The 27654-nt window shown below is 40.8% G+C and overlaps 1 protein-coding gene across 2 annotated transcripts; it reads left to right on the top strand.

Moving 5' to 3' along the window:
- On the top strand, positions 1 to 27371 carry cltcl1 (clathrin, heavy chain-like 1). 2 transcript variants are annotated; one of them, XM_082555089.1, is made up of 32 exons: positions 1 to 291; positions 7604 to 7811; positions 9406 to 9674; positions 11097 to 11258; positions 11512 to 11625; positions 11715 to 11888; positions 12090 to 12287; positions 12615 to 12815; positions 12926 to 13078; positions 13205 to 13327; positions 13831 to 13968; positions 14061 to 14225; positions 14386 to 14566; positions 14664 to 14827; positions 14914 to 15039; positions 15149 to 15291; positions 16389 to 16623; positions 16707 to 16829; positions 16930 to 17075; positions 17159 to 17342; positions 17893 to 18085; positions 18173 to 18330; positions 18464 to 18628; positions 19331 to 19606; positions 20294 to 20443; positions 20536 to 20667; positions 20787 to 20897; positions 21418 to 21588; positions 21787 to 22008; positions 22659 to 22685; positions 25218 to 25293; positions 25693 to 27371. In XM_082555089.1, the coding sequence occupies exons 1-32, from the start codon at positions 250 to 252 to the stop codon at positions 25818 to 25820; spliced, it is 5058 nt and encodes a 1685-aa protein (XP_082411215.1). In that variant the 5' UTR covers positions 1 to 249; the 3' UTR covers positions 25821 to 27371. The 2 variants fall into 2 exon arrangements, with proteins under 2 accessions (XP_082411215.1, XP_082411216.1); XM_082555090.1 differs by lacking the exon at positions 22659 to 22685.
- The last annotated feature ends 283 nt before the right edge of the window (positions 27372 to 27654 follow it).

Here is a 27654-nt window from a genome sequence, read left to right as displayed (position 1 = left end):
GTGGACTAGTTTTCTTAGCGGAGGTGCGGAGTTTTTGATTCAGGACTGGTGTAAGGGAGGCTACTGAATGGGAGCAGTCAGTGGATTCGTGTGATACCAACGCAAGCCACCCAGACTACCTACTACTGCCCATCAGTTTGACTTTTTGGGCATTTAGGGCACACAAAGAAGAACACCACCTTTATCCTCTTGTTGTCCCCTTCCCCTTTCCTTCCTCGCGGACTCTTCAGGCAGAGAAACCCTCCAGAAATGGCTCAGATACTGCCGATACGATTTCAGGAGCATCTGCAGGTAAGCAGACATACAGAAATCCCTAAATTTAATCCCAGCTCCTTTCTTTTTGCGCCACTCCTCGCCCTTGTGGGTCCGCACACACACAGCACATGTCGCATTTAAATGGAATCTGAAAAAGGGCTGCGGGGTGGTGCTCAATATAGCTACAGGCCTAGTTCTCTCCTGCCGGGCAGATGATGACTTGTAAAAATTGAACAGTCAGATCATACACAGCCCCAATGCGGACCGGTACGTACGTGTGTGTGTGTGTGTGTGTGTGTATTGGGGGATACGCCGCAGTTTTTCCCGTTTAAGTTATAAACGACGCTGTCATTTTCACTGCGGTGTTTTGACACTTTGTGACAACTGAGCTCAGCTGTTCGCGCTACGTTGTATCTGAGAAATGAATGGCACTTGTTCTCAATCTTTGTTGCTGCCACGCTGTTGTCATGTCCTGCAGCCAAATACTCCCAGTTTCAGGAGCAAAAATCCCAACCAGTGTCTCTCAAAATGCCCAGCTTTTGCACACAGCTGGGCGTAACTGATAAAAATCACCGTAATGTGTTTCAAGTAACAACATGAAACTGTGCGCTTTATTTAGATCTTGGTCGTTGGATGTAGGTGTACAGGGGGATGTAAAAAGCGGTTATGTTTGGATTCACTCGGCAGTTGAATAAGTTCTGGAAACTGGCTGCTCAATCAGTTGTAATGAAGCCCGTAAGACCAGAAACGCATCATTCGATTGATATCTTGCCATGACCAAAACGCAATATGACATCTAGTTCCATAATGCAGCGTCAATATCATATTGATTTAATGTGTCTCCAAACTCATGGTGATTATTTATTTTATTGTATTGGTTTTGTCTTAGGGAGCATCTGCACAGCTTCAAAGCAATTTGCATCAATATATCAGAGGAACTCAAGCCCCTCAGACTCTTGGTGGAGAAAACGCACGCGGGTGCACACACACAACACAAATGCCCTTTTACAATCTGTGACAAGAAAAGAAAACAAGCAGCCAGTGATTTAGTCGTCTGTGGGGGAACAATTTGCACTATGGCCCCCTTTTTTTCCACTGCTATGGATTTTTAATCGCTGTCCCGTAGCAGCCCCAGTGCTTGGTGTCTTGCAGACAGAAGAGAAACTTTGTGATGCACCCCTCCACCTCCCCTGGTCTGTAGCCTGTTGTTATGGTAACAGCAGGCAGTGAAATGGCCTTTCACTAGAAAAAAATAAAAGCTCAGAGTCCCAACCCCCCTTCTCTCTCCCTCTGCTCCCTTCCTCTGGCCAGTAGCCCCACTTTCTCAGCCAAAGATCCTTTATCCACTAAAAAACTGCCAGCCAAAAGAGCCTGCAGCCTAGCAGGCTCCTCTCCTCACTGACAGGAGCGGTACACTGCTGCTCACTGATGGAGCACAGTGCAGTACCTGGCAATGTCTGGTTATTAGTCCAGATTGCTCACAACAGCACAGACCTTTCCCTTTATACATGTCTTAAGAAAATCAGGCCTTGAGACGGCGATAAGCAGCCCGCAGCTTTATGTTTCACCTCTACCGTGAAATCCCAGCTCTGCTACAGTCGTATCTTCCTGTGAGTCTAGGTGGCTCCAGCAGAGTGAAAAATGCTTGGAATTTGCAAACCCAGGACTTTGGGCCTCAAGTTGTTTAGCTTTTTTTTTCCTTTCCTTGGCCTGGTATTTACAGCTCAGTGTCTGCAGTCTGGGCCGAGGTTCACAAGTGTAACATGGATTTAGATTTGTGATGAGGTACCAGCTTGTTGAGCTAGCACTTGCATAATATACAGAGTACAGCAAATGCCATAATATCCTGACTATTAAAACTGTTGTTTAAATGGGCCTGATTATGCTTTTTCTCATCTTCTGTCATGCATATACTATTTAAATGCTGATAACATGGCACAAGTTTCAGAAGAGGTCTGTGAATGTGCAGCTCCACCCACCTACTGTTCAAACCTTCAACCAGATTAATGTTGAGATAAATGAGCATTAAAAAAATCGCTTTAATGTTCCTCTGTTTAGTGCAGACATATAAGATGAAGGACTGGGGTTTCTGTAGTGTTAAAGCCAGCTATGGATTACCTGCCTAACCTCACACTGTCACTAAGCTGTGGGGTAAATTCTCTTTACTTTGCTTTATGATTCTAGAACCATACTGTGCATGAGCATGGCAGAATCTGTCCTTAAATCAATGCAGTAATTGGTGGATCAGAGTTGGGTTCTGTGGATTATGATGGAGACAAAGATGAGGGACTGAGAATGGTCTGGTGAATTATGAAGGCGAGAGTCATTTACAGCTTTTGTGGCTCTTGTGCTGGCTGTCGGTGCAGCAGCCTACGTACTGTAGCAGCTTGTGTAAGTGCAAAGATTTCCCGCAGCTCTGAAGTGCCTGAAAATTGTCCTGTCTAGCTGAGTCGGGAGAAGTGAACCTGCTGTATTTGTACTAATGAAATGACGCCACCACGTCAAACCACTGGATGTGTTTGATAGATAACTGAGGTAAGCAGGCCCCCGTTTAAGCCTGGCAAATTGCATCAGGATAGGAAGCAGGATGACAGAACAGTCTAAGCGAGTCTAACAGGACACATCTGTGACCGCAGCAGTGGCTGGCAGGGACAAGGCTGAGCGTCTGTGTTCAGTCACCGGAATTCGATCATGAATGCATTGAAAGAGCAGTCATCCAACACATACAACACTCACATTGTGTCTTTCTGTAATTTCAAATGGGTCATGAACTTTGAAATTTGGATTAACTACAAGTGCGGATTGTTCTACAATCCACACTAGAATCAGAGATAAATATCTGTGTGTTTATTCTGACTTGGAAGTTCGAATATTAATAGAATCCATTGCTACTTTAAGGTGTTCATGATCGCCATAGCTATATACTTTAGGTTTATTTATATAGGCACTATTCACACTAACACTTTACTCAAGGCACTTTATACTTCAAGGTAAAGATCCAACTAAATTGAGAGAAAATCCCAACAATCTGATGATCCCACATGAGCAAGCACTTTGCGACTGCAGGAAGGAAGACCTCCCTGATAACGGGAAGAAACCCTCTGGTAGACCATGGGTTAAGAAGGGTGCGACTGGTTTTGGGGGAGGGGACAAGAGGAGAGAAAGATGGAGAGACCAAGACAAAAAACAAACTCTGATTTCCTAAAATAAAGGCTACGCGCTTTGCGAGCAAGTTCCACTCCCCCCCCCCCCCCCCCCCCCCCCCCACATTCTTCGATTTATTAAAAAAAAAGTGCTTGTGTAATCTCGTCATGAGCCCAAAACCATCAGCTGCTGATTCAACGTGTCAGTGCCTCAGCAAGATGTCCACCCATCCTATGACTCACCAAATACCGTCAATGCTGCTTCATCAGTTAAGATCTCCTGCCTTTTGTTACTGCGGTATTAACGTATTAATACGTTGTTTTTATTGTCTCATGTGTGCAGCGAAGATTGCTTAGAGGAGTCTGCAGTGTATCACTGGTTAGTATTTAAATGGATCACTGGAGACAGTAAGATGAAGCTGAAGTGGGTTTTTAGTCTGGCATATTCGACTAAGAATCAGCTGGGGGGGAGTGTTCTTACAGCGAGCCGGTCTCTCCACCCTGAATCGTACTGTAAAATGCCAGAGGCCTGTGTTACTGGAACTAGAATCAACATACCTTGCTACCTCTTGGCCATTGTTCTTCATTTCTCGCAGGAGGCACATACATCACTCTGACTTCTCTTATTTACAATGGTTTGCTCCCTCTCTTCGTTGCCAACAGGATATTGGTCAGTGTCTTGAGCTCCTCCTTTCACTCCCAACCTTATCTTTTCCTCCATTATCTTTATTGTAACTTCCCTTCCCTCTGCTTCCAGAGATAGTTTTGGCAGTCTTGAAGAGATGCAGCATATGGCTCCATTCCTCCCCCAGGGCTTTTCTGTGGCCTTTACAAGATGCCTTAAACAATGAAAATATTATTATTCTCATCCTTTATTATTTAATCATTGGGACAATAAACATTAAAAAATGCCAACTGCATAATTAATTAATTAATTCTCTGGCTTAAAGAACTTGTTCCACGGTTAAGCAGCACTTGAATATTGATCTTTAATGAAATATTTGTCTCTTTATTATAAACTGCAAACATGCTTCAGTTAAAGTTGATTCTGTAATGTTGTGAAAGGGGAATTATGTTAATTTGCAGCTCCATATTTTTATTCTTGGACTTTCCTTGGACATTGGCACAACCCCAAAGGTGATCCTTTGCATGAAACAAGCTGCTTTAACTCTGTTTCTCTACTTTTAAAGCAGCTTTCTTATGATTGGCTGTCCCAAACAGAATGTATCTGGCTGTGGTTTGCGTTGCATTAACTGTTTAAGAATTACAGCCATTTTCATACATGGTGCTAGTTTTCAGAGGCTCAATTTGTGCCTGATTAAGTGAGGTCAGTTTCCTCATTATTAGATGACAAATTAGGCAGACAAATGTTGAACTTTCATGTAGTTGCTTTTCACTGGAACTCTTAATATGAAGTCCAAAGAGATGTTGCTAAAACCAAAATAAGCCTATCAGAAACTGTTACGGCCCCTGGCCTTGGATGAAGTGAGGCTGCCTGCTTTATGCAAATTCGAGTGTGGCAACACGATTTGCTGCACAAAATTTTACGATTGGACATTGTTGATTTGTCCTGAAGTTTTACAATCTGGTACATTCTTAAAAAGAATGAACGCACTGACCAGCTCAAGAATTTCACAACATCTAACCAAGTCATGAGCACTCTCAAGCTGATGGAGGTACCATTGTTAAGATTTACAATCAAAACATGTCTTCATGAATGGAAATACAGGGTTTACAAAAAGGTGCAAAACACTGGTTACGCTTGAGAACATGAAAATGAAACCAAGGTGAACTTGTACCAGAATAGTGGGAAGAGAAAAGTGTGGAGAATGAGGAGTCATACCTCAGTTTCTATCAAACACGAGGATGGAGGCATTGTTATGGCATGGGCATGTATGGTTAGCAGTGGAACTGGGTTACTAGATGATGTGACTGCTGATAGAAACAGCAGGAGGAATTGTGAATTGTATAGGGATATACTCTCTGCTCACATTCATTCAAATGCAGCAAAACAGATTGGATGATACTTCATGGTGCAGATGGATAATGACCTGAAGCATATTGCAAAAGCAACCCAAGAGTTCCTCAAGGCAAAGAAATATGAAATTCTTCTTCAGTGACCAAGTGAGTCACTCGATCTCAACCCAGCAGAGCAGATTTTCAGTTGTTAAATACAAAACTGAAGGTAGAAAGATCCTCAAAGAAGAAGCAACTGAAGGTGGCTGCTGTAAAGGCCTGGCAGAGCATTTTAAGGGAAGAAACTGAATTTCGTGGTCTGCATCAGTTCTGTCTTTTGATTGGTCACAGGACTGTAGGTCTCGAAAACAACAACAAAATCTAAAAAGAAGCCAAAAAACTGCAAAAAACTAACAACTGTGTTTGGTAATAACTACATGTCCCCCCCCCAAAAAAGTGACTAACCACTGTACACATGAAAATACTGATAAGCGTAGCCTATGCTAAAGCTAGCACCTGGTATAAGTGAAAATCTAAAAATATTTTGGATATAATTAATTAAGGATAATTCTATTTTTCTTTGGAAGCAGCCCCTCTGATCACCCCAGGCTGAACACTGCTGCATCCTTCCTGTTTTGGAGATGACATGATTTAAATGGCTCAGCGGTCATGATTTGTTTTCCTGCTCTATCAGCCAACTGCGAGATAGTACAGTCCTTGTGATGAGCAGAAGGATTCCTTTCCGCTTGCCTCAGACTGCATAATGCAGTCAGTTCAGTCATCAGAGGGAGAGTGCATGTTTCTGTCTGTCCTCTCAGTTCAGTTAGTTTGACAATGTGTGCAGTAATTCCTCTATTCAACCAAACTGGACTTTTTCATGTTTGTTAGTTTTGAGGCAAATGTGTGATGTTGTGTTGACTTGTTCTCATTAGGTTTGCTTTATTAAAATTTTCTAATGTGTTCTTGGTTTTAGTGAATCTCTTGTTGTTGTTATTTTTTTTAGTTTTTTTTTTTTTTTTAGTGGTAATTAAACTTTATTTACAGCTAGCTGCTTAAAATGATGATTAAATACACTGTCAAGGTCCAGTCGAGCTTTAATAAAATTAAGTATTAGAGATGTAATGATAAGTACAATGACAGCATTACTATTTATATCATAGGAAATTCTGGAAATTATTGTCAGCTTGTGTAAAATAAAGCTCTGTTTAGTTAACATCCAGCTGTGTGCCCACGCTTGTCCCCTGGCTCCATGTACCACCGACCAGACCTCCTGTATGGGAAAACGACCTTTAAGAGTATCCCTGGAAAACTTGAGCAGACCTGCTGCTATTTTAATCAAGTCCATGTTATGATCCATCGCTCACTACTTTCTCTTCCCCTAAAAAGCAAATGGCAGCTGCTCCCACATATATTTTCTCACCACATTTTAAGTTGTTGCAACAAAAGCATAGTATTAAAGCAGGAATATTGTGCTTGTGGCTGAGTTTTGCTTTCACAGCCCCAATTCTGTAAAAGTCGGGATGCTGTGTAAAAATTAAAATAAAGAGAATGAAATGCAGTTCTGTTTTATAGCTTTATGTGTCACCTTATGCATATCTCTCACAAACTGGCTGCAGCTGTTCGCCTGTGAATGAGGATGGGCTCACTGACCAATAATTAATTTTTAAGTACTTTTATTACAAAATGTACTATACTGTGTATACTAAATATACATACAAAATGTGTCTGCCAGCTGAATGCAATTTTCTCTTATCTATGATACAGTCTATAATAATTAATGTACTACAGTGTATTTGCATTTATGTAGGCCTTTTCTAGTCGTACTGACCACTCAAAGTACTTTAAACTACAATTTCCAGTTAACTAACAGTGCTTACTAAAAAGTGTTGGGGGGTTTTCAGGGTACAGGTTCCTGCTCATCTAGATGAAATGGGTAGCAAACAAACACATATATACTACTAGCTACAGCTCTGTCATCTGGTATACTTCTGATATATCATTAGCTCCTACCCTTTTTGTTTTTGTGTATATGTGAAGACATGTCTGTGGTCATACTCTTTCTTTAAATGTGATTGCATCTGTGTTGTCATTTTTATAAACTGTTTAGCCATTTCTTGGAAATGTACTTGTATCTGTTTCCAGCTACTGACTAGCTTACTGACCGTTATATGATACTCCACCACTGTAAAATGGGGTAACATAATTAAGCTAAAGGTTCTCACTTTTATTTCCTCAAAACTGTTTTTTAGCTGCAGAACCTGGGCGTAAACCCAGCCAACATTGGGTTCAGCTATCTGACGATGGAGTCGGACAAGTTCATCTGCATCCGTGAGAAGGTGGGCGAGCAGAACCAGGTGGTGATTGTGGACATGTCGGATCCCACCAACCCAATCAGGAGACCGATTTCTGCCGACAGTGCCATCATGAACCCCGCCAGCAAAGTCATCGCCCTCAAAGGTATGATGATGACGACGCATATAGAAATGACACAACACATTTAGGCAGCAGTGGCCAATAGATGAGAAATACTGTATTGTTCTGAGGCAAAAGAAAAAGTCTGTTGGCTTTTATTACTGGTGGCCCTATATTAAGCGCAAAGTATTTTATTATTGTTTAAAGTCCCAGAATGAAGTCTGCATGGCCTCTGCACTGTTTATTTGCTTCTAGTTTTAACAGATTTAGCCGTTTACTAGAAATGCTGTGGGAAAGTCGCAGCAAAGATTAATGCCTGTCAATGTTGTAAATATGCCGAGTGCACTCACATCTATTACCCAGTGTAGTAAATTGGTTGTGAAAATTGATCGCCTGTCACTGAAACTAACCCTTAGAGCACAAACACAAGCGCTGATCAGGATGATTTGCTTATAATGCTTCTCTCTCTCCCTCCTCCCCCTTCCTCCCTCCCTCCTCCTTCTAAGCACAGTATTCCCTGTTTGCCCCTTTCCTTATGGTCTATCTTTGTCTTCTCATTCTTACCTGATTGACACTTTGCTTTTTCTCCTTTGCTTTCTGTCATTTCTCAGACGGTGAGTTGCTTTCTGTCTGTCTACCCGTCTGGCACGCTGTTGTGATGATACACTGGCCATGTCTCTCTCATAAAAGCTATCCCCTGTATCCCTTTTAACTATGCACATCTATTTCGACCACTGATCAATCAAAACACAGATGGCTACAAGAAAGGCACCTCAATATCACACGCACACCCACACTCCAGCCTAATCTTCTGGCAAATGCCCTACTTTTATGAGAATTGCACATGTGTTAGCATGACTTGTATGCTGGTAGATGTGTATGTGTGGTATGCATCATCAGATGTTATACAGTGAGAGGAGTCGGGGCACTCTTTGTGCACCTTTGCTCGCCTCTGTGAGCGTGTGCCAGCAGCCGTAATCAATGTTCAGATCTTTCCTTCCTGCACATAAGGGATGCCATTTATGTATCGTAAAGGCTCTGTGTTTGCAAGTTTGTACAGCAGCTCTAGTATTTACATGAGTCATGCATTACATCACCTGTTTGTTTTTCATTAAGTATTTTGGGTAAATGGAGGTTGTATCTGTGTTTAGTCAATTGTGACATTTTCAAAAGCTGCCGTCTGCTTTCTGTAGCTGCGGGTCAGGTCACTCAGTAAAGAGTGGTGCTTCCCTGGCTTACGAACAATATCGAGCAGTTCAGATATAATTTTTATTTGCTCTTTATTTCTGACACGAGTTTTGAACACTCGTGTCAGAAATCTCCCTCGGTTCCCCATTACACTGGTGCTCACAGCACGGAACAGTAGTTACATTAAAGAAAATCATCAAGTCTTGGCTGAAACTAGGTCTTCGCCACTCGAAATAATCAAAAGAACAAGCTATTAAAACGTTTCCTCAATGAATAAATAGTTCCAATTAAAAGTAGCTCTATTTATTTTCTAACTATTTCGAGGCAGACATGTTCATCTGCCGGTCTGTGTGTTACTCAGAACAGCTATTTAATTTGTTGTTTGGAGTTATTTGACGACTTCTTTCTTGCCTGTTTCGTCTCACGTCTCTGTTTCTTTACCGACCCTCAGCTGCCAAGACGCTGCAGATCTTCAACATTGAGATGAAGAGTAAGATGAAGGCTCACACCATGTCAGAGGAGGTCATGTTCTGGAAGTGGATCTCTGTAAACACCGTGGCTTTGGTGACAGATACTGCCGTCTATCACTGGAGCATGGAGGGGGATTCCCAACCGACTAAAGTATTCGATCGGCACGCCAGTCTGGCCGGATGTCAGATCATTAACTACAGAACTGACGAACAACAGAAGTGGTTACTGCTGATAGGGATTTCTGCACAGGTATGAAAGCACAGATGATATAAACATTTTCTGTGAAAGGAATATTTATCTCTCCGATCCCTGTTTATAGCCTTATTGGACAAAAGATCACACAAAGAACACTTTATCTGAGGTCAACTTTTGTTCTCTTCACTGGGCTGGAAGGTTTTGGCTGTGAGCAGGTACACACTGGAAAGCAAAAGAATTGTTTTTACCACACTAAGTTTTGAAACCTTTAGCTATTGTGCGACAGTGAATTAGCTTTAAAAAAAAAAAAATCTGCATTCCTAACCAATGACTGGATCATCTACTTTCTACAGGAACCAATAAACTTGGAACTTCATCACTTCCCATATTTGTTTGCTCACTGAAGGGGAGGATAAAGAGATCAAGCGGTTATGCCATTGTATTATGCCAATAAGGGTGTATAATGTCATTAAAAAGAAAAAACAATTTCGTCCAGGAACACATAAAAGACAGATTCTGAGAACAGTGGCATGAAATTCTAACAATTAAGCTTCCCAGAAATTTCTGCTGTAACCAGCCTCGCAGCATTTTATCCTTCTCTTACACAAAGAGTCGGTCATGGTTTGCAGCTGGAAAAGGGTAGAGTGCCTATTCCAGGTCAGAGTTGCTGTCCCAAGTGAAGGAGTCTATGTATCTCTGAGTCTTATTCACAAGTGAGGGGAGCAGGAGACTGACAGATGGATTGGTGATGAGGATGCTATTCCGGTCTGTTGTGGTAAACAGAGCTGAATGTAAAAGTGAAGCATTTACCAGTTGATCATCCCTACCCTCAGCTATGGTCACAAGCTTTTGGTAATAACTGAAGAATACAAGAAATACGTTTTGTCTGAAGGATCAAGCTGAGGTGGTTCTGGTATCAGACTAGGATATTTTCTGTCCTCTGTTGGGCAAGGTGTTCTGGACATGTCATAGTGGGAGGAGATCAAAGAGTAGGACACGCTGCAAAGATGACATCTCTTTGCTCGCCTCAATGAGATGGAGGAGGCGGTTGGGGAGAGGGAGGTCTGGGCTTCTCTGCTTAGGTTGCTGCACCCTGTGACCTGACCCTCAGTAGGTGAAAGAAAAATGGATGGACAGATGTCTTTTTTTGCTGACTTGCTGAATCTCAATAAGAAAATCAATACACCACTCTTTTTCTGTTTTTCTAAAGGAGTCTGGATCTAGAGGACTATGTCAAAGTATGACAACATGCATACATATTTCAAAGTGAACTTGTTTTATATGTATATGTAAATCAAATAAGCAAACAGTTTGTTTACCCACATCTAACCAAATGCACAGATAATACCTACCATTTGTTCATACACATACAAACACACTGCCTGAATTTTAAACCTGTATCTTTGATCCTTAATGACTTGAACATATCAATTTTTTTCCCCCACCCTTTTTTTTTCCTTTTTCCTTGTCCTCCAGCAAAACCGTGTGGTCGGAGCAATGCAGCTGTACTCCGTTGACAGGAAAGTGTCCCAGCCCATCGAGGGCCACGCTGCTGCCTTCGGGGAGTTCAAAGTGGAGGGAAATGCCAAACCTTCCACTCTCTTCTGTTTTGCTGTGCGCTCACAGGCTGGGGGAAAGGTGAAGGCCATTCGAATGTACCCATGATGCTATCTGTGTTTTTAGCTGCTGAGCAAACTGCTTTGAAGTGCCTTGAAAGAGTAATGTTTATGTTAGAATCCTATGAAATAACTTTTATGCGTCATGCCTTTTGGTTAAAATTGAAGTTCCTATATGGTAGCATCAGGAAAGTTTATTTAATGTACAAATCCTCAACTGTGATGTTCTTTTTGGTCTCATTTGCTGTACTGTTGTCTTGGTTTACTTCTACCAGTTACACATCATCGAAGTTGGTCAGCCAGCTGCAGGAAACCAGCCATTTGCTAAGAAAGCTGTGGATGTGTTTTTCCCACCAGAGGCCCAGACAGACTTTCCTGTTGCTATGCAGGTAAAGAAAATGAGGCTGCTTCTACTGTACTCTGCTCACCACATTATGGGTCACTCCTGAATGTTTCTCTTTCTAATTATTCTCCTCAGATTGGTAGTAAGCATGGCGTAATATACTTGATCACAAAGTATGGTTACATTCACCTGTACGACCTGGAGTCTGGAGTGTGTATTTACATGAACCGAATCAGTGCTGAGACCATCTTTGTAACCGCTCCTCACGAAGCCACTTCGGGAATCATTGGTGTCAATAAGAAGGGACAGGTGAGAAGCAAACGGGCAGTGAGTGTGTGCAGAACAAATTCCCAAGTGAAATGTTTATTGACTGTAATGACTGTAATGTTTTGGCAAGCTATGCCTGGCAGACATTCTTAAGAAACTGGACTGTTAACTGGACACATTTCTTAAGTTTAGTTATTTTTACTGTGCAGTTCTTAATTATTATCTGTTCCTTTTTTATTATAGGTTTTGTCAGTATGTGTGGAAGAGGAGAATATTGTAAACTATGCCACCAACGTGCTGCAGAACCCTGATCTCGCCCTGAGGATAGCTGTCAGGTCAAACCTTGCTGGGGCAGAGGAGCTTTTTGCTAGGAAGTTCAACACTCTGTTTGCCCAGGGAAGTTACTCAGAGGCTGCGAAGGTTGCTGCATCAGCACCCAAGGTACGCCTGTCTCTGCTGCCATTTTGTCATTCTTGCCTATGCTAATATGAACCAGGTGTGGGTGAGAACTGCACAAGGAGTCTTGCATTTGCACAGAATCAAATTGTCAAATATTTTTCTGTTGGTGCTTAAAACTATGACAGTTACACACACTGTGATTCAGCACTGAAAAACGAAACCCAAAAAGAATCCCGTGTATGTTAATGTGAAAACACTGCAATAAACATGAAGTTCTCCTTCAAAACATTTCATGGAATCTGCTTTTGTTTTGTTTTTTACTCTACGACTAATAATTCCTTCATTCTTTGATGTCTTTCCTCGCCTCAGGGTATCCTGCGAACAGCAGAAACCATCCGCAAGTTTCAGAGCGTCCCGGCCCAGCCGGGTCAAGCCTCTCCACTGCTGCAGTACTTTGGTATTCTTCTGGACCAGGGCCAGCTCAACAAGTTTGAGTCTCTGGAGCTGTGCAGGCCTGTCTTGCAACAGGGCCGCAAGCAACTACTGGAGAAATGGCTGAAAGAGGACAAGGTATAACTGGAGGATTAAAGAAATGAGGCAGATTTGTAGATATACATTTATTTTATTTATTTTACAGTGACCAGTGTAAGTGAAGTAGCTTTCCTCCTCTTGTGTTGTAGCTGGAGTGCTCAGAGGAGCTGGGAGACCTGGTGAAGGCCTCTGACCCCACTCTCGCTCTTAGTGTGTACCTCAGAGCAAATGTCCCCAACAAGGTCATTCAGTGCTTTGCAGAGACTGGCCAATTCCAGAAGATAGTGTTGTATGCTAAAAAGGTAATCGGAAGGCTTATTGTGTTTCCATTTAAATTTTGAGCATTGCACAAATGGCAGGCATGCAGTATGTTTATAGTATTGCATTGATGCTTGAAAGTGCATTTTTATCCTTCTGCGTTTGCGTAGGTGGGATATACCCCAGACTGGGTGTTTCTGCTGCGGAATGTGATGCGTGTGAATCCAGACCAGGGTCTGCAGTTTGCTCAGATGCTGGTCCAGGATGAGGAACCGCTGGCCAACATCAACCAGGTAAACCCGCACAAACGTGAACGCCTCTCTCACTGGAGACATCCTGCTCGTGTGCTCCCTTTAAAATGCATGTGCCTGATTAGCCTTATACATGCACGCTAACGCACAAAGTGCCCAGTGTGGGAGCCTACATATGTGTTATTCCAGATGTGGCAGCAATGCCAGGAATTCACTGAGTCAGTCACCCTCTCCTCCCTTTAAAGCCACATCATCACTCCGCTCTGTCCTAATCTCAAACAGGGAAGATGATGACTTTATGAAAAGTGATGGTGTTAAGGCGACCTTTGCTTTTCGGATGTGAGCGTTTCATGTTTAAGGACATCTGCAAAACAGAAACATCTGGCTGCCGGGCCTGTGGTGTTTAATAGTGTGCAACTCAAGCCTTTGCATGCTAACTCAAATCATTGTTCACAGATGGTCTGAAATAAAATTTAAAAAAAAAAAGAGAACTTTGTCTAGCTATTTGTGTTTTGACTGCTCTTTTCTCTCATGCTCTTTGGTAGATTGTTGATGTGTTTATGGAGGGTAGTCTGATCCAGCAGTGCACCTCTTTCCTATTGGATGCTTTAAAGAACAACCGCCCAGCAGAAGGTCACTTGCAGACACGTCTGCTTGAGATGAACCTAATACACGCCCCCCAGGTGAATGTTAATGTTCAGACTCTCCTGCAACCTTTTCTTTACTAATGTTAAATACAATGTGTTTGCTCATGTGTGCGTATGCGCTGTTTTAGGTAGCAGATGCAATCCTTGGGAACCAGATGTTCACGCACTATGACCGTGCCCATGTTGCTCAGCTGTGTGAGAAGGCAGGACTACTACAGAGAGCTCTTGAACACTACACTGACCTGTACGATATCAAACGAGCCGTGGTTCACACACATCTGCTCAACCCTGAGGTATGCCTGTAGAAGGGCAATGATGCCTGTATACTGCTCTCTTGGGAGCGGCTTCATTTTACTCTTTAATGTGTGAAAATGCTTCCTGAAATGACTCCTTTTTCCTCCGTGCTCAACATGTTGCTTTACTTTCTCCCCGTTTTTTCTTTTTTCTTTTTAGTGGCTGGTGAACTTTTTTGGCTCCTTGTCAGTTGAAGACTCTTTAGAGTGTTTAAGGGCCATGCTGTCGGCTAATATCAGGCAGAACCTGCAGCTGTGTGTCCAGGTAGCATCTAAATATCACGAACAGCTGGGAACTCAAGCGTTAGTGGAGCTTTTTGAATCCTTCAAGAGCTATGAAGGTAGGTGGAGTGGTTTTTCCTCATTTTCTGCAGGTTTGAATTCACACTAGATTAACTTAACCACCGTGTTGTTTCTCCCCTCTCATATCTCTACAAGGCTTGTTTTACTTCCTTGGGTCGATTGTGAATTTCAGCCAAGAGCCCGATGTTCACTTTAAATACATCCAGGCTGCCTGTAAGACTGGCCAGATCAAAGAAGTGGAGAGAATCTGTAGAGAAAGCAACTGTTACGACCCAGACAGGGTTAAAAACTTTCTCAAGGTATAAAGATCCCCTAGCATATTTTTCTGATATTAGCATCTTCCAGAGTTAATTCATAATAAACCTCATGTTTCTTCTGCTTCTAGGAAGCAAAGCTAACGGACCAGCTTCCTCTTATCATTGTTTGTGATCGCTTTGACTTTGTCCACGACCTAGTTCTCTACCTTTACCGCAACAGTCTGCAGAAATACATTGAAATCTATGTACAGAAGGTAAGATCTACAGTTCGGGTGACTTTATACATAATCTGATTATTATCTAGTTATCGTTATCGAGCTGCATGATGCTTCTCTATTTTGAATCCTACCCACTTACTTTCAGGTCAACCCCAGTCGTTTACCAGTGGTGATTGGAGGTTTATTGGATGTGGATTGTTCTGAGGATGTTATTAAGAACCTGATCATGGTGGTCAGAGGGCAGTTTTCCACTGATGAGCTGGTGGACGAGGTAGAGAAAAGGAACAGGTAAGACTAAAGGGTAAAACGATTTCCTGTCATCTCTTATAGCAGCTTCTGAAATGACCTGGCCTTTAATGCGCAGGTAGCTTCATATTCTGTATAGTTTTTCATATTTATATCCTGTTCATATCCTTTACATAGCTTGTACTCACTACAGCCTGTACATACTTATAGTTATAGAATATTCACAACATACTTCATACCGTGTACATTATAACATACCATAATAGACCCATTTCTGTAATATACTCACATATCTATATTATTGCTAATATATATTGTAATATATCTATATCACTAAAGCACTTCTGGATGGATGCAAACTGCATTTCGTTGCCCTGTACCTGTGCATGTGCAATGACAATAAAGTTGAATTCTATTCTATTCTATTCTATCATGCTGGTACATAAAAGCTGTTAAATCTAACTTCTGTAGGAATGAGTTTAAATGATAGATCAGAGTGCAAGCCATGTTTGCGGTTCTGCTGAACCACTTAGTTATGTGTGTTTTCCCCTCAAGTCATTGAAGGAAAAGAACAAATACTAACTTGAAAATTGTTTCTTTTCCAATAAACCTTGAGGCGATCAATAGTAAAGAATCATGATCTCCTTAGCTGATGCCTATAAATCCTTAAGCATTCACAAACAGGAGTGGAATACATGAATGTAAATATACAGACATTTATCTTTGTGTTTGCTCAGTGCATTCTTGTTAGTTTAATGCATACATGAAGTTGAAATTAATGTTTTAATTTTAACACCAAAGGTGATTTCTAGAGTGGATTCTCTGAGGTTGTCATTGTGTTTCATCGATACCTCAGCATCAACCAGCAGAATAACTTTGTCTCATATAATGAAGCTATTTAGTCTGTATCAACAAAGGTGGAAGTGAGAAACCCTAAAACATGACTCAATGCTGAGTGGACAATGCTGCCATCTAGTCTTCTGGCTGTGCATTACATCACAGGAAAAAGCTACATTGTAGCATCATCTTAGAAATGTAATGTGTGCTTTTACCAGTCCTTGCCATGAAATGAATTTTAAAAGCTTCTCCTAGGTATTATGTAATGAAGCTTTATATTAACGTACAGTTTCTGCTATCAGGTTGAAACTTCTGTTGCCATGGCTGGAGTCTCGTATCCATGAAGGATGTGAAGAGCCAGCTACCCATAACGCCCTGGCCAAGATCTACATTGACAGCAACAACACACCCGAGCGCTTCCTGAAGGAGAACCCGTTCTATGACAGCGCCGTGGTTGGACGCTACTGTGAGAAGAGAGACCCCCACCTGGCCTGTGTGGCTTATGAGAGAGGGCAGTGTGATCTAGACCTCATCAAAGTATGTAGATCACATTGTATGGCTTTAGTGTCATAGTTTAAATAATTATGATGAATGCATTTTAAACTATTTGTTCATGTCAGGTGTGCAATGAGAATTCATTATTTAAGAGTGAGGCTCGATATCTGGTACGGCGGAAAGATCCAGAGCTTTGGGCGACTGTGTTAGAAGAAAACAATCCTTTTAGAAGACAGCTCATCGACCAGGTATGGGATCCTCCACCTCTTTTAAAGTAAAGCACGCAAACATGAATTGTATATATATTTTTTTTCTTTCAACATTTATTTTCGATTTTCCTCCTCTCAGGTGGTGCAGACAGCTCTGTCAGAAACCCAAGACCCAGAGGAGGTGTCGGTCACAGTGAAAGCCTTCATGACTGCAGACCTGCCCAATGAGCTGATTGAACTTCTGGAGAAAATCGTACTTGATAATTCAGTCTTCAGTGAACACAGGTACTTCAGGCTCACAGCTTATTCATGGTGATCATTTACGTGCAACCATTTTTCTAACATTTTTTTTTTTTTTTTTTTTGCAGAAACCTACAGAACTTGCTTATTTTGACGGCCATCAAGGCAGATCGCACTCGTGTGATGGAGTACATTAACAGGCTAGACAACTACGATGCTCCGGATATTGCAAACATCGCTATCAGCAACGAGCTCTTTGAAGAGGCGTTTGCTATTTTCAAGAAGTTTGATGTGAACACCTCAGCCATACAGGTAAAAACAAACCTAATCCTGCTAAAACTGCACTGATGCTGGAGGTCGAAGTTACAGTAAGCTAAAGTTACTAATCACAGAACCTTTTCTCTGTAAAAATGTACATTAATATGTGCATTTATTTTACTCAATTAAGTACAAATTTCCATTTCTTTTTGTAAAAGAATTTGTTGCGACATTTGATGTTTATATTTCATGTGTCAGGGTATACCTCATCTCTCGACCTGTAAGAACTGGCATAATCTCCCGGGCCCTCCTACCAAAGTTAGAAAAACATTTAAGAAAATCAATGGATTAATGAATAAATTGATATTTACCTTTCCTAAATCCGGGCCATTAAAAGTACTTGTGGGTAAGCCCTTTAACTAAACTAACAAAGTCATTTGCCAATGATAGCAGGTTTCATCAGTTTCTCTTAATCACTGTGAATTTAGCACAATAGTGAAAACGAACGAGCCTTAAAAATGCTAGTCCTATTGTTTTATCTCATGTTGGCTCATAGAATATAGCCATCTCTTGTTTATTTATTTTTTATTTTGTATCCCTCTAGGTACTGATAGAGCACATAGGGAACTTAGACCGTGCCTATGAGTTTGCGGAGCGCTGTAATGAGCCTGCAGTGTGGAGTCAGTTAGCAAGAGCCCAGCTGCACAGAGACCTGGTCAAGGAAGCCATTGATTCATACATAAAAGCCGTTGACCCGTCAGCGTACATGGAGGTGGTCAACGCAGCCAGCAAGAACAGTACGTTTTTGATTTACAGGTAAAACATGCTAATGGTGTTTATCAGTCTTGGGTCTGAGCTGATCTGTAGTGTGTTGCTGTTTCTAGATAACTGGGAGGATTTGGTGAAGTTTCTACAGATGGCTCGGAAGAAAGCCAGAGAGTCTTACGTGGAAACGGAGCTGATCTTTGCTTTAGCTAAAACTAACCGTCTGGCTGAGCTGGAAGAATTTGTCAGCGGGCCCAACAATGCTCACATACAGCAGGTAAAAAAAACAACAACAAAAGTTCCAGCTGTAGTGTTAAAGAGATGTGTAGCTGTTGCAGAATGTGCTTTTTGCTCTTTGCCAGAAAATGATTGCTATCTATATATTCATCATCTGATCTCTACCTCTCCAGGTGGGCGATAGATGTTATGAGGAGGGTATGTACGAAGCAGCCAAACTTTTGTATAACAATGTGTCCAACTTTGCTCGACTTGCATCCACATTAGTCCACCTGGGAGAGTACCAGGCAGCTGTGGACAGCGCCAGGAAAGCCAACAGCACACGGACATGGAAGGAGGTAACAGGCGCAAAAACATTTTCTAGTATAATTACAGGTCTCCGCTTTGTCTGATTAATTTAAAAGACATGGGGAAACAATGCCGTAATTCTATACTGAGCATAACTGAATCAATATAGTGGCGAATTACAAGAGTAGTCATTTCAAGGCGCTTTATTTTTGTGACATTACAGACAGAAGCCCCAATGATCACACGGTTCCTTACAAGCAAAAGAGATGGATGGTAAACAAAAACAGGACAAAACAAAATGTCAGTGACATGCAATAGTGGATATAAATATAAATAGTGCTTATAAATGCATGGGGAAAAAAACAGAAAGGAAAGTGAGGGAGAGAAACGCACTATGGCTACCCAGCAGTCTGAGCCTGTCATAAACAAGATTTATAAAACTACTTAAGGGGCTGATTTAACAGCTTTTTTTAAATTTTTATTTTATTATTAGTTTTGTTTTATTTCTGTGGATATAAGATTGAAATTGAGTGATTTTCTTGCTGCAGTTTTTATGTTATTGTTACAGCTTTTAATTCAGGTCACCTCAGTGTTTCTAATGTAGTCACTTCATGTAAAAAATGACAGATTCTTGATGATTAGAGGATTACACGAAAAGGTAGCAAAACACAGGATATGATGATATGAATGATAGAAGTGGTCCTCTGTTTATCGTTGGCTATCTCCAGTTTCATGCATTAATTTCTTTTCAGGTATGTTTTGCATGCGTGGACGGCGAGGAGTTTCGTCTGGCACAAATCTGCGGCCTTCACATTGTGATCCATGCTGACGAGCTGGAGGACCTTATCAGCTACTACCAGGACCGCGGGTACTTTGAGGAACTCATTGCTCTGCTCGAGGCTGCTTTGGGTCTGGAGCGGGCCCATATGGGTATGTTCACCGAGCTCGCCATCCTGTACTCAAAGTTCAAACCTCAGAAGATGAGGGAGCACCTGGAGCTCTTCTGGTCCAGAGTCAACATCCCAAAGGTAGTGTTTCTGTTACTATGTGTGCGCGTTTGCCCGTTTCAAAACTGTTCTTTCTTTTGTCGGATCAAAGAGGTTGCTTGTGTGCCATGAAATCTTTTGATTCATTACTCCGTGAACATTCTGCTTCTCATCAGCGCCATGAAAAAGGAGGCAGACAGAAAATTAATTGACTTGTTTTTCTGTCTTTTACAGCTAGTTCTTTACTGACACATTTCTGGTGACTTGCAGCAATTAAACTTTCATTTACCAGCTTTATGCAACTGTTTGTCATCTTGCACTCAAATAACCTTTTAAAAACTTTAAATATCTTTTTTTAAAAATGGTTAAAAGCATGAAATACTATTTTATTTTAATATTTTGCTAATTTCAAAAGATGTGTATTAATACATCTATATACCGGTAAATGGTTAAAAAATAATTATGCTTTGATATGAATTTTTATTTTTTTTTGGCTCAGTGTGTGTGTGTGTGTGTGTGTGTGTGTGTGTGTGTGTGTGTGTGTGTGTGTGTGTGTGTGTGTGTGTGTGTTTCCCCCCTCCCTCTCAAAAAGAGTAGGTTACATAAAAAATAAATCATCTATTTGACGTCAGCCTTTCAAAGCTTCAAGACATTTTACTTCAAATATATCAAATCTATTAGACCAGCCAAACAAATCTCTGACAGTAATGAATGTTTTCTGTCTACCAGGTTCTTCGTGCTGCAGAGCAGTCTCATTTATGGGCAGAGTTGGTTTTCCTTTACGATAAATATGAGGAGTATGACAACGCTGTCATCACTATGATGACTCATCTGACTGACGCATGGAAAGAAGGGCTTTTTAAAGATATTATTGCAAAGGTAAACACGGCTATTTTCAAATGTTTATTATTTTCACAAACTGCTTACATGATCAATTGATCACTTCTTGTGTTTTTTCTTTTATCCTTTAGGTTGCCAACGTAGAGCTCTACTATAAGTCTCTATCCTTCTATCTGGATTACAAACCCCTCCTACTGAATGATCTGCTGACCATTTTGTCTCCTCGGTTGGACCACAGCCGGGCTGTCATCTTTTTTAGCAAGGTAACAACCAGCATGGCCAGCTTCACTTTTTAAAACATATATTAAATAAAATGTGTTTTTCTAAATAAACTAGACCCATTGCTGATATGGTGTGACATGGGTTGCTTTTTCTCTCTTAGATGAACCAGCTGAAGTTGGTCAAGCCTTACTTGAGGTCTGTGCAGAATCACAATAACAAGTCTGTCAATGAAGCTCTTAACAACCTGCTTACAGAGGAGGAAGACTACCAGGTTTGCCAGCCTGCTCTGTGACTTATATTGATCACAACACGTGATGTAAAACACAAAGAGCTCAAATATGTGACCTATTTGTTGCCATTTTTTGTCGCTTTTGTATTATTTACTGTGTTGTAAGCATTATTTACAATTTTTTTTTTTTTTTTAGACATTCAAACAAGTATGGCAATCAAATGCTACAAAGCTAAAAAAAAAAAAAAAGAGTAATATCTGTGTAAAGAAAGTCATAAGGATATAACCTATGGCCTGGCTGTAAATCGCAGGTGATTTTCTAGCCCCTCTCGTAGCCACTGATAGCAGCGGTTCCAATTTTAGACGTAGCAATTTTGTTTTGCTGTGATGACGCCTGCTTTTTCACACCAGCACCAGTCTCTTTATGTTGAAATCCACAGAGCCAGTTATGGATTGAGGATAGACATCATACTGGTGTAAATGGGTACAGGAAGCAGTGCCCAGGACGCTGTTACCTCTGGATCTCAAATGCAATGCATTTCTATCCGTGTATCATCCACAGGGATTGAGAGCCTCCATTGATGCTTATGACAACTTTGACACCATCGGGTTGGCTCAGAGGTTAGAAAAGCATGAACTGATTGAGTTCAGGCGTATTGCTGCTTATTTGTATAAGGGCAACAACCGCTGGAGACAGAGCGTGGAGCTTTGCAAGAAGGACAAGCTATACAAGGTAATGAAAAAAATAATAGAAAAGCTCTTAAAAATACAGACGACTTTTAAAAGGTTCCATTTCCTCAATGTACCTATAGATGGCAGTGTTTGTTTACTTCACAGGAATGATTCTTTTGGCTAATTTCTCACACTTGAAGATAAAGGATTTTATCTTTCACTCAGCCATGTGAATGAGATACATTTTTGTCTCTTCTAGGATGCCATGCTGTATGCAGCGGAGTCTAAGGATGCTGAGCTGGCAGAGACTTTACTCCAGTGGTTCCTAGAGGAGGGCAGGAAGGAGTGCTTTGCTGCCTGCCTGTTTGCCTCCTATGATCTCCTGCACCCTGACGTGGTGCTGGAGCTGGCCTGGAGGCACAACATAATGGACTTTGCCATGCCGTACTTTATCCAGGTCATGAGAGAGTACCTCACGAAGGTTGGTGCTGACAATCAACACCAGGAGTTTATTTGATGTCAGCTTTACCACTAAAATAGATTTCACTATTGTGTAATTTTAAGAAGAATATGTGGTGTTGGTGATGTAATATGTCTGTGATTTCTGAGAAACAGGTCAAACATATATGGTGAGACAAGAAGGCAGAGACTAAGGCCTTCTTAAGTAATAATATTTAAAGGGACAGTTCAGCCCATTTTTTTTCCCTCTGGCCTGCAGTGCTGTTTGTCCATCTATATTAGCCGGTGTAGTTTGCTCAGCAGAAGGTAATTTCCTATATGAAAGTGCTCACAACAAGATTTGTGCAATTATTTTGTGCAACTAGGTCAATACTTCTGGGAAAAGGCGTTAATGTCGAGTTTGTCGTATGAAATTTTTTTTGGCACTTTAAGAACCACAAGACACTAAAAGTGTCATTTAGTTCTGTTACATTCAAGCCTTCAAGCGACGATGTCACCACAGCTTGTATTTCCACAACCATGCAAATACCATCAAAACGATCTAGATGGATTTTTAAAAAAAAAATCACTACAAGCCAGAGTGAAACATGTAAATCTTCATAATGACCTTTAAGTATATTTGCCAGTGCTACCTGCAGATATGTGAGGTCATGTCTTTGGGTTCTTTTCCAGGTTGATGAGTTTGCAGCGAAGGTGACGGTCTCTGGCCCTTTTTATTTAAAAAAATTCTCTTCTGTGTTCTGTCTGTCTGTTTTTCCTGTAACTTATCTCTTAGGTTTCTGATGTAGGAACCTAGCATGGACTGTAGATTGAATTTGGCCTAACTAGGTCTGGTCCTGGAGAACTGTAGTAGTGTGCAGGCTTTTGTTCCACTTGTGCCAGTACATGTTCAGATTAAGCAGGTTTCCCTCCAGTGAGCCCTAATCTTAGTTATTTATTTCTCTTGGTTTTTAGCCATTTGACACAAGTTCATGAGAAATAAAAATAAATAGACACATAACTACTTTTCAGTGAAAACATTAATAAAACATCTGGCTAAATGTGGCAGTAGTATATGAGTTAGACCAGGTGAAATGAACATTTTTAACCTCCTCTTATTCCAAATTGTATTTTAGAGCCTAAATAATAATGACTTAGTGACATTGACGCAAATCTGATGCAACAGAGATGAAACATAACAATTTTTAATGGATAATGTTTACTGGTTAAAGTTAAGAGTGACTATTATAATTGAGTATATAGTCTGCATCTTAATTTTGGGTAAATATGCAGCAGTAAAGGGACGTTTGGTAGATTATAAAGTGTTTTCTAGCTGTCAAGTGCAAGAAGGTAAATGTAGTCTAAAACAAAAACTCTGGAGCCAAGGCCTGTACACTATTTTTTTTATTTATTTATTTTTTTCTTCTTCAGCACCAGGATTAGCCTGTCCTGGCCTAACGGATACCTCTAACTTTTCTCTCTCTTGGGGCTGCATCTTGTGTCAAGTGGCATTTTTAAAGCCTTGAAACGCTGTGATCTTTCCATCTGACAGAGGCTTTTTGAAAGCCCAGAAAAGAAGACAATCACAGAGAAAAAGCTGCTTTGGCTTTAGACTTGCTCGATGCACCCCCATGTTTCTAACTAAAGGTCACTTTGTTTTAGTTTTTATTGTTGAAATTAGTGCAGGGCTGCAAACAATAACCTCAAAGGTTATGTAGTGCCCTTTCCTCAGTTTGTGGAAGTCTTTTCAGTTAGTTTTAATTTTTCAGTTTAGGTTTGTTGTAGGTAAACCTTTGGTACTGGTCAAACAGGTTGGGGTGGAATCTAACAGCCAGTTTGAGCAGCTAATCAGGTAGAGAAATCCCAACCCCGCCTCACATGAAGTAGTTCAGTACATACATGTTAAACAGGCAGCTTACCCCAGTGATACCATTGTATATGCAAATATCATGTTCTTTTCTCTACACCTTTGTCCCAACTTTTTAAGAAATGTTTATTTCTTTAATTCTGACTCAACATGACTCTGCGCTGACCGAGCTTCAATTATAAACCTTCAGTATTCAGCCTTCTCCACAGTTAAAGCACAGTGCCTGATTACTCCTTTGCACTTAGGGATTAGGATTAGTGCTACAAACAATTCACAATTACTGTACGCCTGGCAAGGATGAGCTTGACCTGCGAGCCCTTAGCTTGATTTTTAGGCCAGCAGTGATAAACACTCAGTCAGGAGGGTCTGCTTGCAGCTGTGATCAGGTGCACGTTGAAGTTGTGACTGCCACTTAATCTTGTAGCACTTTTTTAATGGCACAAAATTGGAATTTAGAAACGTACTGTTTAGCTTTTGCTCTCCTTGTATTCAAATATTTCTTTAACCTTAAACCTTACCTTAATTCTTCTTTTTAAAGGGTCAATTTTACACAAATCACTAAAATAAAATATCAAAATTAAATAAAATCAACCTGCTGGTGTCGAGTTGTGATGCAATTTTGGATTTGTTGCTGCTCTGTTGGATTGATGTTAATCTGCTTTTCTTCCTGGTGCATAAAGCACTTAGCTTTTAGAAAATTAGCACCTTTCCAAATTTGTCATTGTTCATTGTTATCTGGAATTCATAAGATGCAGACCATGTAAAGACTTTTTTTTTTTTTTAAGGCAAATTATTTACTGGTGAATATAAAAAATAAACAACAGCTTTGAGTCACAGATGGTATTTGAATGAAAGATGGTATATTAAAGCTCAGAGCAGAACCTGTTGGATTGGGGTGATAGCAGGAGTGTCACAAGTCATTTGATGCTACTAGATGTGATAAAAGGTTAAATGGTTTTATTTAATGTGATTTGGGTAAACTGACCCTTAAATTTTCATTTAACATTTTTACTGCAAGCTTTATTAGAAATTCTCACCAAACCTGCATGGCATCTTCTCACCTTTAGCTGCACTGTGAAGTGGTGATTGTAGTTTTGTCTTTCACAGATGAAGATCATATATCTTCTGTAACTGCTTGTGTTTGTCAGTGTTTATTAATTTGATGTGGGATAAGCCTTAGTGTATTTTTAAAGCTCAGGTATTAGAGTGTATGTTGTAATTTGCAAAGTTTTTGCCAAAAATCTATGAAATATGAAAAACAGATTGAGCCAACTTGAGCTTATATACTTTCTGCACGATACCTAGAATCCATAAACTCAGACTTTCTTTCAACAGTAAGCATGTGAGTGATGTCTAATCCGTCCTCTCTTCTTTGTTGCCCTCAGGTGGACAAACTGGAGGAGGCCGAAAGCCAAAGAAAAACTGAAGAGGAAGTGACAGAACCTCAGCCGATGGTGTTCGGTAGGTTTACAGGCAGAACAGCTCACTGAGGGATGAACATTGTTGTTCCTGGATAAAGTAAATGATTTCCCCAAATGAAGCTTGGGCTATACTTTACAATGATATAATCTAGCTGATTAGTTTACCCATAATAAGTGGACACGCTTGCATTTTCTGTTATTATCTGAAACCAGCAGCAGCTGTTGCTGTGTAATTAGCTTTACACCGCCAAAAGAATTACAGGCTCATTGAGCAACACATAAAGAAAACCTAAGTGGAAAAAAAAAAGCCCCATAATTTTGTTTGATATAGAACAAACAAATTTAGCAGTTCAACAAAACAGTCCAGTCATGTGTACTTTCTTATAAAGACGGGGGAAATTTTTATTTTGTCTGTGTTTGTTTTTGTTTATGTGATCAGGTCAGCAGCTGATGTTGACTGCCTCTCCTTCTCCAGTGGCTACCCAGCCAGCGTATCCTGGCTACGGTTACCCTCCCGCTGCTGCCGCAGGCTACCCCGCTCAGCCCGCTTACGGCTTCAGCATGTAGATCCGCCAACTCGTCCTTCTCCTCCACCCCTCTTCCCTACACACATCCACCCACCCTGAACCACACTGCTGCTCTGGGTTTCAACTGGCTGACTGGTGGCGTACAGCCTCCTGAAATTTCGCTGGGCCTTCATTTCCCAGTGAGGCTCCATGTGAATTCACAGAAACTGCAATAGAAACTTTGTCTCTAGTTTTTCCACACCCACTTTAGAAGGGTGGCATCAAGTCTGTCGGACCCCCCCCCCCCCCCCCCCCCCCCCTGTTGTATTTTCCACTCAGACATTATAACTGCATCACTGATCTACACGGCATGAAGTCACCTCTCAGCTCCTTAGAGGTATTAGCATACTGAAGATAACATTAGTTGCGCCAAACCACTCTGTCATGTTGCTGTTCCATGTAGACTTTATTAACCATAGAGCAGCTTTTTTTTCTGTTTTTTTTTTTCTTTCTTTTTAATTTTAGCACTGAAGAAGAGACTTTACTGCAGAGTTTAGGGGTACCTTACTCCTAAAGCACTGTCACAGCCTTACACATTCTGATGAGGCGGCAAAACGGGCTCATTTGTTCATGTTTAATTTTGCAACTGTCTCATGTTCTGATTAGAAAGACAGTTACTGTGCAATAGTTTTATTTGTCCTTTCACAACAGGTACAAATTGTTTGCTGTATTATGGACTAAGAACACTTGTTTTATGAGGTTACAGTCTCTGTGTGCGTATGTGTGTGTGGGAGTATGCGTGTAGCCTCTAAAGCCTTTGGGGGTTTCGTCACCAAAATCAAGACACACTCAATGATATCTCCACTCCTTTGCAGCTGCAAACCTTTTGCTGGGTCAGAGCGGTTGATCTCATCAGTCGACTTTTTGGAGTTTCGGTAACGGTTGTGGCAAAAAGGCTGAAAGAAAGCAGGTGAAAACGGAAAGGCGAATTGTAGACTGTGCATGTGCTGCCAAACTATAATGCTGCAACCAGGAGCACAATTTTCATGTTACACTCAAGTATATGAAGTATTACTAATGTTGAGTAAAAAAAACCAGTTATGTATGATGAAACTTTCTGATCCAACTAATGAAAAAAAACAAACAAAAGTGTGGCGAAGCTCCAACACACTCGAGATGAAAACAGGGGAATGTTAGCTCACGTCCTGGTGCCGGCTGGTTCAAGTGTCATTATTGTACTGAAAACAGTGTATAATTTAAATATATTGAAATACCTAACTAATCAAAGTATTATGGAATATGTATTGTCTATAGTGTGTTGTTGTAGTCTTAAAAAGCATAATGATTTTTGTAAGAAAATGACAAAATGCAAAAACAGCAGATGAATAAATGCCAAAATCTTGAGGTAAGGCTGCTCAAGGTAACAAAAGATGAGTTATTGACTTTATTTCATGTCAACGTCCCCATGTGATAAGCAGAGCTCTGGCCCGTCGTGGTCCCGGCACTGGATTTGTCAAAGATAAAATGCAAATAATCTGAGCTGCACACCAGTTGCTTATTTTATCTGCACAATTCTTGCATACAGAAAGAGGAATAAAGTTTACACACTGTGTGTGTTCGTGCATTGTTATTTTACATCAGGAGACACTGGGTGTGAAACATTTCAGTTGAATCAAACAAAAATTAAGAGTTAGACTACGAAAAAAGTGGACGGATAGAATTAAAATGCATGAGTGGAAATGTGTTTACTTCTCATCAACACAGCACGCTCGCAGAGGCACTGGTGCGCGTGCTTGTTCACTGTAAATACCTTCAAAGTGTTTATTCTGAACTGCTTAAGTCACATCCAAAAAGGAGAAACTAACACAAAACATAAGCTTTAAAAAATACAAAAA

The sequence above is a fragment of the Aulonocara stuartgranti genome (genome assembly GCF_965226115.1).
Source record: "Aulonocara stuartgranti genome assembly, chromosome: 12".
NCBI classification, from domain to species: domain Eukaryota; kingdom Metazoa; phylum Chordata; class Actinopteri; order Cichliformes; family Cichlidae; genus Aulonocara; species Aulonocara stuartgranti.
This window is presented reverse-complemented; position numbering and strand designations above follow the sequence as displayed.